Source organism: Leguminivora glycinivorella, chromosome 2 (assembly GCF_023078275.1).
Source record: "Leguminivora glycinivorella isolate SPB_JAAS2020 chromosome 2, LegGlyc_1.1, whole genome shotgun sequence".
NCBI lineage: Eukaryota > Metazoa > Arthropoda > Insecta > Lepidoptera > Tortricidae > Leguminivora > Leguminivora glycinivorella.
This window is the reverse complement of record NC_062972.1, coordinates 25,982,855-25,996,085: the sequence shown is the minus strand read 5'-3', so window position 1 is coordinate 25,996,085 and position 13,231 is coordinate 25,982,855. Positions and strand designations below refer to the sequence as shown.

The window sequence follows — 13,231 nt, the reverse complement described above, 5'->3', positions numbered from 1 at the left end:
TACTTACGTACATGAAACCAGCAACGTTGAGGTGGATCGCGAACGAATAGCTACCCAGGGTATTGCATTTTAATTATTAATGTATTTATCATTTTAATTTTTATAATTTAATGTAATGATTTGATTGTGATTTTGAAATACTTATGATTATTTTACCTAATTGTAAATAGTGTATAAAAGATGAATGTGACGATGTACAATTAATACAAATGAATATTCTATTCTATGTAGCCGAATGGCACAAACGCTCACGAAACGCTCACGAAATGAAACACTCGTAGATATCTATCTCTATCGCTCTTGCGTATTGGCGCGACAGAGCCAGGCTACCTTTCGCGGCGTTTCGTTTTCGTTTCGCGTCGCAGAAATACCATTCGGCTACGGCACCTGCAGGGTTAGCACATGATTGCTGCGAGAGTATGTCGCCGCGAGATAGACTACCCATCCTTATGTCGTTAATACAGTTAGAAGAAGACGTGTGATCTATCTCGCAGCGACATATACTCGCGGCAATCATGTGCTAAGCAGTAGGCTACAGTATACCCCTTGTTTATACTACATTGCGAAACAAATGTTGGGTAAATTCAGTTTCTGCCCCGATTAGCGCCCTGGGTTACGCGGAGTCGAAAGCGCCCGGGCGCCGCCGCCACCGGCACCTATCACTTCTCGTTGTATAATGTGCTCGACCAATTCAAGAAGACTCGGTGTCTAAATATATTATTAGAGATTTGTATAATCTCTACTCTATCGGATTATTATAGATATAAGAGCATTGATATAAGTAATTAATAAAACACACGCGTGTAATTTCTTGGCTGATTTCTAAAATCCGTTCAATAAGTATGTCACCAGCTCACGAGCAAATATGCTGAAAAATTAATAAATTCTTATGTAATTACCTATTATATAAAATCACTTCTTGTCACACTTGTTCTGCGAAATTTTAATTAAAATTAATTACAAGACGAGCAGCCTCCTTTACATGCAACTCGACACTTTTGTTCCTGCGAGCTCCGCCAAAATAATGTATAATGAAGTAATTCCTTTTCATAGATGTTGAATCGGCGAAGGATATTGAATCTTAATTATTTTTGTATCTGTATAATGTTTTATTGTGTGTGAGTTTTTTTAAAAGTGACTAAACTAGTTGTGTCAATCCTAAATATACATTTATTATCATTCGGCCGAATTGCGTAATATTTCGGGCTGCTTTGCTGGACGTTGTCGCTTCCTGGCTCCGTCGAACTGAACATAAAGTATACACACTTTTTGGCCAGTAAATAAATTAGCCTTAGATTACATGTTTCTTGACCTCGGCTCCGCTTCGTTCGACATCGGGAAGCCGCGACTTCGTTTAGCTCAGCGGCTTGTGACGCTTTACCATTATTTCATATCTTTTCTTATATTTCCCCTCTTGCATAAAGCAATAATTATTGTTTAACCAGTTGCCAAATACTTCTGTCGCTTCCAGCTACCCTTATTCCGTTCTCTGGTCTAATGAAACACATTAATAACATCTGTGCACACTAAAACGTCTTTTGTTTCATATATGAAGTCAAGAATTGCACGTTTCATCTTTACGTTTCCTATTTCATACAAAGGCAATGTTAATATCACGTGGGTGTCGTAGAAGTTGACTGGGATTTGGATACAATAGTGGGCGATGGGCTAGCAACCTGTCACAATTGAGACTATATCCCACCCACAGTCGACTTCTACGATACCCACGGGAAAAAAGATGGTGGTGAAATCCTTAACCTACACGAGTGATAGATTTGGTACCTATATTACACAGGAAAATTTTAACAAATCAATAACAACTTAAGTGTTCATTAGACGTTCGATAAAAAATGAGACTATTGTTTAAGTTTAATTACTGTAGGTTGATAAACAAGGAAAATCATTTATTTATATAATCACTACAAAGTTAATTCTAAATTTATTATAAATGAAACGTGTTTTCTGATACAAACAAATAACTAAAAGTTGTTTAATAATGGAATAATTTTCTTTTCCATTTTCATTCTCACAATGTTCAACTAATTACCTACTTTGGACTGATGTTTACAATATCAATTATTAGTAAAAGAAGAGGCGATGTTTAATTTTTTTATGTGACCAGCATTATGTTGTAGCAAAAATATTTGAAATATTGTCGTGAATTAATGATATAAAACCTAAGCTTCTGGCCATTAACAATGTTTCTGCTCTTCTTAGTTGACTGGCATTATCAAGGATGATGGCAAGAGGCGAGAGGTGCCGTAGCCGAATGGCATTTCTGCGACGCGAAACGAAAACGAAACGCCGCGAAAGGTAGTCTGGCTCTGTCGCGCCAATACACACGAGTAGAGATGGGTAGGGGTGAGTAAATACTGAGTATTTACCCGTAATTTACTCAAAGCACCGAGTAAATACTCGTATTTACTCATTTGGGTGAGTAGAAACTGTTACCTAAAAATAATTTAAAAAACCGGCCAAGTGCGAGTCGGGCTCGCGCACAAAGGGTTCCGTAGCAGCAAACCAAAATTACAGTTAAATCAACCTATCTCAAAAACTATAAGAGATACTTTGATCAAACCAAAAATCGTTGAAAGAGTTAATTAGCATGCATCACCTCTATTTTTTTTAGAATTTTATACCCCGTAGTTATAAAAATAGAGGGGGGGGGACATACTTTTTACGACTTTGAGAGCTGATATCTCAAAAACCGTTCACTTTAAGAAAAATGTTTTTTAGAAAACTTTATATCATTTTAAAAGACCTTTCCATTGATACCCCACACGGGTATGTACATCGAAAAAAAAATTTTCATCCCTCAGTTACATGTATGGGGGGCCCCACCCCCAATTCTTTTTTTTACTATTTAGTGTCATAATTTTGTAGCGGTTCATACAACACATATTCCCATCAAATTTCATCACTGTAGTACTTATAGTTTCCGAGTAAATCGGCTGTGACAGACGGACAGACGGACAGACGGACAGACGGACAGACGGACATGACGAAACTATAAGGGTTCCGTTTTTGCCATTTTGGCTACGGAACCCTAAAAATGAGATTTAAGTACTTAGTCGTGTTTATTTTAACTGTGTGGACATGTTTAAATGAGATTTATATTATTAGAAGCTTATGGGAGTCTTAGTTTGTCGAAAAAGAGGTAATCATTGTGAAAAAAAAATAGTGATAATGTTTAGTTAGCAGGTTTGTTTTAAAAAAGCAGGTATTTACAGTAAAAGTATGAGACTTAAATTAAATTGATGTTCTAGATAACGGCATGACGTTCGGAAGTGATTGTTAATGTGGCACTTACGACCTTTTATTGATGGTTTTCTAAAGAAAACTCAAAAATGGCTCAGCTGATGACGTTTAAAGTACTAGTTTTGTGTTTTGTATTATATGGGCAATAATTTGACGGTTTTTGGATATTTTTCCAACAACGAATTCGAAAGTTAAAAAGATATAAACATTATTTCGGCCTTAATTATCGTTTTATTCCAAAACTGTTCATATTATTAAAAAACTTTTTTAGAAACATTCAATTAATTTTTAAAGACCTATCAGATGATGTATAACACACTGGTAATTTCTGAATTTTATTTTTGTGAAAAATAGTTACATGTATGGAGAGCACGTCTTTAAAATAAAATTCATATAAATTTGATTACTTAACTGAGTAGCCGATAACAAAATACACCAATATTTCTAATTTGTATTTCCATTTCAGCACGCTAAATAGTTTATACCCACCAATTTGAGTAAAAACGAGTAAATACGGGTATTTTGAGTAAATACTGAGTATTTACTCGATATTTACTCTTGAGTATTTACTCACTACCCATCTCTACACACGAGCGATAGAGATAGATATCTACGAGCGTTTCGTTTCGTGAGCGTTTGTGCCATTCGGCTATGTCCTGACCTGATGGCGAGAGGTGGGTGTGCCTAAGTTGGTGTCTTTCGCAAAAACTACGAAGCGTCTGTTTGTTTTGCAAATGTGCATTGGTGCAAGTATCGGTATGGCAGGGGATATCGTCAATATCCGTGGTACAGACCTCAAGGGTATAGTTTAGATTTTCAGATATTTATAAAGCTGTATGATTAGTCTTATCACGTTTTAGTTTCTATTTATGTGTAAATTTGCTCATGTAAATAAAACGATGAGTTCAAGTTTTATTTATAGCTGTAATATCATGTTTCTACAAAACATTTGTATACCAAGATTATGAATTTTCCATTCACTTCACGATAAATGGAATAAGCAGAACCATCGTCTATCAAATTGGATTCTAATAAAATAATTTCAATAATTCGAGAACACTTCGTTATTATTATTATTATTTATTTTAGGTAATTATAAACATAAATCTCTAATTAATTTACATAGTATCGTTAAACCAATAAGGTTTGTCTCGATACCTATAAATATCCTATCGTGTAAGATACAAGCAATCCAATTTCGAGAACAATGTGGAAAACCAATACTACTCGTATCACTGGTAAAATATTCCCAACTATCGCGCGAGCACAATCTATTTACACAAAATAATCACATTAGTTGTTCAAACATTTGCGGGGGTTGGGACAAACATACAAATATTGTGGCTCTCAACGGATAGTTATTTGATAATGGCAGATTTGCTGTAGTGATATAAAAGAACACATTGAAGGCTTATGATAAGAGGGGTAAACTAATAACAGAGATGTCTTTCTAAATAAGTGCCTAAACGTACTTCATGGAAATGACTAAGTACATACATATTTCAGGTAGGTATTTGAAAAAAATACAAGTAATAATAATTCAAATTGAGAATACCTACTTCAAAAAATATTAATGTCGCAGAGCACAAAAGAAGACAGAATCTACTAATCAAATCTAAAATCAGCTTATTTCATCAGCAGATTTGCCACCAAATATAGACTTTAATTGAAATACTAACAATTTATGTTACATTTAAGATAGTCTGCAAAGTTTTATATATTTTTAAAACACACGTATTTGTTTCCAAAAGTTGCCATATGATACTGCTTAAGTTTCATTGCCCAGTTCGGCTATTAAGGGATTGAAAACTGACACTGACAGGTTGCCACCACAATGACACCACACCACAATGACACCCATATCCAGTCGACTTTTACGACACCCACAAGAGGAGAGTGGGTGGTGAAATTTTTAACACGGGACAAATATTGCTTTTGAAATAGATATTTCATTTATAAAAATAACTGTAATAACTATTGTGATACTTACTTATTACATGCATGGTGTAATTTTTTTTAAAATACAGTGAAACGACCTTTGAGACTTTTAAAGGAGAATGGGTATTATGTTCCATGAATGTATACTGATGGGTCATGACTCGTTTGAAAGGGCTTATTTATAGCATTTTTTTTGTATGACAATTAAATTAATTACATTAGGGACTGAGTTATTAAAAAATATGGAGAATATAATCTGTTGTTTAAAAAAATACTTGTTATGTAGCTGGTTCTTATAATATTCATATGGAATAATACGAGAAATGGTACAATTCTGTATACCACTACTTACGTTTAAGTACGCACAAGGCTAGAATTATAATTAGAATTATACGTTAAAATAATGCTTAATATTTTACATGACAGTAGTCATCACATCTCCCAAGAGTTTACATAAACGTTTAACTTTAACTGAGCACCGTTTACTGCACTGGAGCGACAAAACGTTAAGTCATTACGTTTAACGATTCACAATTTGGAGAATTCTCGAGAATTCCCGTCGGCACTCAGCCGAGAAAATAATCAATCTAGCGGCATAACACGGGTTTACCGATCACGTTGTCAAATGATCATTTTATTTTATGGTAGAGTTTTACGAGATGGTGAAATTGTACGAGTCGTCCGATCATTGTTTTTTTTTTTTTTAAGAATGTCCTGTTTGAGAATCACGTAAAACCTTATAAAGGCCCTGGGTCCCTAGTATTTAGTAAAAGGATCGATAAGTAATATTTTTATCATCTTTATATTTTTACTTTTCTGTATCGCGGACAGCCGGCATATTTTTATTCAACAAAGTTGCGTTTGGTTGTGTTTTACTTTTTTTACGTCTACATTCTCTTGTGATTGTTTAGGTACTCTGTGTTTTGTTATATTTGTATACTGTTGTAAATAGTTTGTGATACTTAGTGGCTTCTCGACTATGGCACTGGTCCCACCGCGAGCTAGTAAGCTTTGAGCTACCAGCTATAAAAACAAACAAAAACCGCCTTCAAAAATAAGCGCGTTACAAAACACGGAGAAACTAAAAAGCCAAAAATAATAAACCTTTCAATTCAGATTTCTTATCGTATTGCAATAAACTAAACATCCAAATTATAAACAAATCAATTATTTTTGTAGTCGGTACCAGACCTGTTCGTCGCCTTGCTATTGCCTGTTTGCCCCACCCAACCATACACAGGCTGGTACCGACTCCAAAAATAATTGATTTGTTTATAATTTGGATGTTTAGTTAATTGCAATACGATAAGAAATCTGAATTGAAAGGTTTATTATTTTTGGCTTTTTAGTTTCTCCGTGTTTTGTAACGCGCTTATTTTTGAAGGCGGTTTTATTTTTTGTTAAAAAGTTTATTTATTTGTTGATTTTTAGTGGTTCCTAGTGATATTATATGTATCAGTCCGAATACATGTACAGTAGTGAAAGAATTATCCTTTAACTCCTAACCATTGAGGAGTTGACCTTCCATCATCAGCTCAGCCACATAAAATTATTACCATCAGACGTAAATACTGGTGTACCTTTGAAAAATAGACTAAAAACATTACATGTGCCTATAACATTTGAAGAGTTCCCTCGATTTCTCCAGGATCCCATCATCAGACCCTGACTTGGTGCCAATGGGACCATCTCGGGGTTACACCGGTTCGATCAAAAAAAAAATTTTGAAAATCGGTCTACGATTCTCGGAGATATCGAATAACATACATACAAAAAAAAAAAAAAAACATTCAGTCGAATTGAGAACCTCCTCCTTTTTTGAAGTCGGTTAAAAAGATAATTAAGCCCGTGCAAATAAAAGAGACACGGCGATGTTTATAGTTACTCGCCCAGCGGTGAGCTATCAAAATCGCCTTGTCTCTTTTATAGTCGATAGCTCATAGCTTAGGTACTAGCTTGCGGTGGGACCAGTGCCTAAGATAGACGATATTCGAAGCATTAATGAATTGCGATATTACTGCCGCTGTTAGATGATTTAACGCCGTTGCAGTCATATAACAATAGTCACACATCTTCAGTTACTACCCCATAGTTATATTTAAGGGACTCAGGTTTCGTTCTCGTTCATTCTTCTCCGCTTTTATGAGAATGAACGAGAATAAATCATTCTCATCCACCTGTGTTGCTTGCGTCCATGTCGTGCATAATATTCAACCAATTGGAACCCTAGAACTATGTCATAGTGACATTATAAATCAGATTGTGAGAAATATCTTACTGCTCTCATTTTGACATGATTTTAGAGTGGCCTAGGGTCCCAATTGGTTGACATACGTGCAGCGTAACGTTTATTAGAAGGGTCATTTCTGGTCTTATGATATATAGTAGACACTAGCTGTCTCATAGCTGATGACTAACCTTGACTTTCATTGAAAAATCCAAGCACCATGATGACTATAACCACAAGCCCGATCTCGAGCCGATAGCTGACGCGCCAGCCCGGCATTGCCATCCGCCACATCGCACCCATGGCTCAGCTCATCCTCCATCTGTTGTACTCTTTAACGCCCTGCCTGTTCCGTTTTTCGTGCATTATCTGTAACAAGAAAGAGTTACACGTGTACTTGACAAATCAAAAAGGAGTCAACAAGTTTCTAATGGGTTGGCAACAAGCACGTGACACTCCATAAGTTGCAGGCGTCCATAGGTTACGGTGACCGTTTTCCATCAGGCGGACCGTATGCTTGTTTGCCACCACGTAGTATTAAAAAAAATGATTCAGCCTCCAGTTCTAACAACCATTTAAACTAATGACTTACAATTTTATCAGTAAGTATCTAATAGTAATATGATACTGTCATAAAAATCATATAATTCAAAAATTCGAGTTAATGTCAATCAATAGAAGAGGTAAACATAATAAGATATCCATCGCTATTGTTAAAAATGTAATTTCACCTAAACGGCTTCAGCTAACTCCAACAAAAACAAACTCGTTGAAAGAAAATGAATGCCATAGGTATGCTCTCATTTTTCAAAATTATTTCTCAAGAGGTTTTACCCTCCCAAGCTTTCCACCGAAAACTTCTCAATTAGTGAGTTTACCGCTTACAAAGAAAGTCAAGAAACTTCCTGAGGCCATTAAAGCGTCTTTTTGAATCACCCGAGAGTAGCCTAACGTGCAACTTTTAATGTCTTACAGTGAACATTTTCTTTGTGTTGATGCTACGGTTGGATGCACGAGTAAAAAACAGACGTATAAGATAAGTAGACCTGGCGGCGTAGATATAAAATAAAATAAAATAAAAATAAATAAATATTATAGGACATTCTTACACAGATTGACTGAGCCCCACGGTAAGCTCAAGAAGTCTTGTGTTGCATGTACCTACTCAGACAACGATATATATAATATATAAATACTTATATACATAGAAAACATCCATGACTCAGGAACAAATATCTGTGCTCATCACACAAATAAATGCCCTTACCGAGATTCGAACCCAGGACCGCGGATATATATTTTCGCAGACATTAAAACTGTCTTAGTAAATCCTAAAAATACGATCATACTTGCAAAAAAAGTTGTTTTATTGTTTTTCCAATATTACTTAATATATAAATTTTCTATTAAAACATAATCAGATCAGATCGATATTTGCAATAAAATATTAATATAACCTTCAAGAAAAATGATTAAAGATACGTAAGTAGGTGTCTACTAACTCTTAAATGTCGAAGAATTTTTGAAATTAGTAAAAAATTGTGATACAAACTTCAATAAGGTAAGTTGGAACTGATAATTGTTCAGGTGACTATACTTAGGTATCATGAGCAAGTATACTTATTAATCATCACGAACCTACTGAGTCAGGTGTATTACAGTGTCTGCATTACGAGTATTATCTTTGTTTGTTTTCTAAGCATTATACTTAATACTTACTATTTTCGAAAATATAAGCAATAATAAGCAAATATAAGATAATATAATAAGCGTGCACCAAAATATTTGAGCATTTTTCTGTTGGCTGGAGACAAACACTTAAATTATTTCCCAGCGTGTGGCACGTGAGTGCTTTATCTCGAAAAACCTCGCCTGATATCACATGAGGTGAAAAATTACCGGCGGTACAGTGCAGGAGGCAACTGTAATACAATCTCCAGTAGGCACACTTGCCAATCCTCTCAAAAATGTCGGTGCTGAGACCAAGGATGATATTAAAAGATTGACAACAATGACAACTTTCGTAGATACAGTCTGACCAAAAAGAGTAGATAAGAGATAAACATCCCGTTTTTTTTTCACACATATTGATTTGAAAGGGATGACACTACAATGTTGCTACTTTTTAATTTCTAATTTTCTACTCTTTTTGGTCAGACTGTACGGTAGGCTGATAGAGTCCATGATGCTGAGCAAGATCCACTAGGTTTCCCAAAATGTCCTAGGTTGTTTGTATGAATACTTCCTTTTTTGTTACCTATTTATTTGGTAAACACAATTATATACCTTGGTGAAAGAATAACAATATAAAACTTAAAAAATACTTAGAAATAACTAAACAAAACTAAACTAAATTATAACTAAATATAAACTATTTAAAAATAAACCCAATTATAAAAAGAAAATTCCATGCGGCATGGTGCCCATTATGCTGGCGGCATTTCCTCTCTGTAACTGTATCGCCAGGGCGATACGTTGAGAGAAATATGCGTCAGCTCTAGGGTCTCCCATGGAGTCAATGAGCCGCGCCGACAGAGATCCCACAAAGGCTTTCATGTCAGCCGACCAAGGACCCAGTGTCTCCATAGCAAACGCCGCAAACTCGTAGTCCTTAAGCAAGGACGAGTATTTGCGGCGCTTGAGAACCTGGGCCTGGTCAGCTGCACCACCGGCCTGAGTACGGGTCGCCTGGATGGGACTGCGCGAAGGTAATCTACACATGTCGCGTCCCATACATGCCTGTGGGTTCAAGAACTGCAGGCACAGAGGCGGTGGCCAGCGAGCGACGAACCAAATCATTAATGGTGCCGTGGCGAAACAGGCGACCGGCGCTTTTGGTGCATGAAAGTCCATGTCGGCCCAGTTCATCGACATTTTTGCCGCAGGTGCACTTGTGAGGGACACATATCTTGGACCGAAGTCTTAAGCATATAGCTATTCTCAAGCTACTTGGGTCCAAAACAGTTCTAATTTGTCGCGACGGAAGTGCCCGAAGCCAATGACCGGACTCAGGAACTGTTACCTGATTTCTATACATTTTCGGTAACTTTTCCGGAATTCCTGACGTAGTACATCGTAACTCCGTTTGTTAGCGCCATCCATTAAATACTCGTAGTATCATATCGTAACTACACTGATCGCTACTATTTTTTTTGAATGCGTATAGATAAGATACATATAATATATTATGTTATTAAAATAAATGAATAAGTATGTCGTCCTAAAAATATTGATGTTATTTTAGTTTTTCTTTATGAGATTGTCATTCTCGGTATTTATCATCTTTGTCTTGTCTTGTCTTGTCTTGTCTATAAGTATGTCGTCCTAAAAATATTGGTGTTATTTTAGTTTTTCTTTATGAGATTGTCATTCTCGGTATTTATCATCTTTGCTTGGACTAATAAATCGAATCAGTCAGTATATCAAATATAATTTGGATCTAATGAATTGCAATATTCATTGAATTAAATAACGAAAATATTTTTTTTGATGAAACATTTGCAATGTTAAATTTTAAGTAAAAATATGCCATTAACATTTTATATCGAAGAATCGTTTATTGTTATACTTTGAAATACGAGCACGAAGCAAAACAATTTCTGGCAAACAATGCGCAATATTTTCCGGTACTTAAAATTAATTCGTTCTTCTGCTACGTACCTACCTACCTACTACTTTACACCATTGGGTTATTTATTTATTATTTTATTAGGTTGAAAATAGTTAGATTAAATCTTTCGGATTACTAGACCATCGTGCATATAAAAATATATGAACATACCATCCATGGTAATTAATTAGGTAAAATAATACCCAATATTTTGTGCTGCTAATGAGGTGGTAATAATGCTATTACATTATACTCGTAGTTATTACTGAATTTATTGTGATACATTATAGTTTTTAATTTTAATATAAAGCTATTGGGTATGCATGTCGACCAGTATTAAACAGTTCTTTATTTTATGTGTATTCTAAAGCGTATAGGGGCATTTTCAGAATTTTTAATCCTGTCTAAAAATTTACTTTTTAAAAATTCTGAATGTAGATTATCGCTTAATTATCGTCACAAAACTGACTGTGAGTTAATTTTTGTTAACAACTTAGGCTAATTGGGGGGTCCAAAATTCTGAAAATGCCCATAGTCCTAACTGGTCGAAAACGCAAAATGTCCAGGTATAGGTTAGATTCATTCGTTAGATATCCTTAAATGGCTCCAAACTGCACAGAATAGGAGCCCCGCGTAAGCGTGCCTCCGTCGATATAGCTTAAGTTAAGATAAAACGAAAAAAAAATAACAAGTATTGATGGCCTTTTTAACCCCCGACGCAAAAACGGAGGGGTGTTATAAGTTTGACGTGTCTGTCTGTCTGTCTGTCTGTCTGTCTGTCTGTTTGTCTGTGTGTGTGTCTGTCTGTGGCACCGTAGCTCCCGAACGCTTGAACCGATTTAGATTTAGTTTTTTGTGTCTGAAAGCTGAGTTAGTCGGGAGTGTTCTTAGCCATGTTTCATGAAAATCGGTCAACTATGTCGCAGTCGGGGGTTTTTTCAAAATTTTAATTTTGTGGTTATTTACATTTTAGACCAGTTGCTACTAACGCTTTTAAAGTATGCTACTAGTTCAAAAACAATTCAGTGCAGACTCTAGAGAAATTATTTCCTAACTTGAGTTTCCTGTCAGTATCTCAGTCGGAACTTAGCGCACTTTATTTTATTGCACGTTAGTTCGAAACTTACAATCTTGGTTATATGGAGCACGGATTATGCAACTTCTGCTAACGGGCTCTTTGACGTCAAGCCAAGAAGTGAACATAGTTGATTATTTCAAATAAGAACTTTACTCGGCAAGACGGCAACCGCGAAGTATCATCAAGTTATTTATGACATTATATTAGATTTTTATGGTGTCACATTAATAAAAACGACATTTATCGGTTACCAATGAGGTAATTAATCGTACTAAAGAGTTTCTAGTTTACTGTAAGTCTTAAATTAGTGACAGTGACACTTAAAAAGTCATGTTCGTGGTACCGAACACTGGCATCTTCACAGGGAAATGTGTGTGTGTGGATTGAGTGAGCACCTTCCGAAAATTTAAAAAAATATGCTGATCATTTAGTAAAAGTTCTAAAACAATTGTAAAACGAATCTCTGAATTTGTAAAAAGATAAATCAAAAGATACAGCCATTAACATGTGCTCACTCAGTTCTCACAAACTACCAACGAAAACAGTGAATATATTCATTTAACATATAATATTTATATACTAACATTTAGTAAAAAATAGGCCAACCTACCTCTATAAATATTAGACCACCTAGTGACGTATTTAATTTTTTACAAATAGTTTCTTATGCTCACTCAATCCACACACTTTTGAAAAGCCGAATTTTGATGAAAAACATAAGATTTAGACCGCTATTATATGTGTATAGTTTAGTAAAAGTGAAATGGGAATTTGTAAAATACAAAACGAACCACTAACGTGTCAGGTTTTTTTATAATAAATTTTTGTAAGTGCTCACTCAGTCCACACGTTTTGAGAAAGTTAAAAATGTAAATATCTTACGATTTGTAGCACCTAAGACACTCGAAAGTACTTCAACATTTAGTAAAAATTTTTACTAAATATCCACCATCTAATATTTTATATTCGTTGTCTGGTTTTAAAGATATTCAGACATAACTTTTCTCATACAAATGTATCAAGTAGGGTGACCACACTATGTCGGCTCCTGATTTTCCCCACCTTCCCATTGTCATATTGAGATTGGGGAGTTTCGTTCAATTTTGATAATAGTTTATAT

The 13,231-nt window shown here is 35.2% G+C and overlaps 1 protein-coding gene across 2 annotated transcripts in view; it reads right to left on the bottom strand.

Moving 5' to 3' along the window:
- Positions 1 to 13,231, bottom strand: part of LOC125242385 (zwei Ig domain protein zig-8-like) — a 237,137-nt gene that overhangs the window by 68,412 nt on the left and 155,494 nt on the right. For both annotated transcript variants that reach the window (XM_048151188.1, XM_048151189.1), the window contains exon 2: positions 7,615 to 7,792. In XM_048151188.1, the coding sequence (XP_048007145.1) occupies positions 7,615 to 7,726 (112 nt within the window). In that variant the 5' untranslated portion in view covers positions 7,727 to 7,792. The remainder of the gene's footprint in view (positions 1 to 7,614; positions 7,793 to 13,231) is intronic.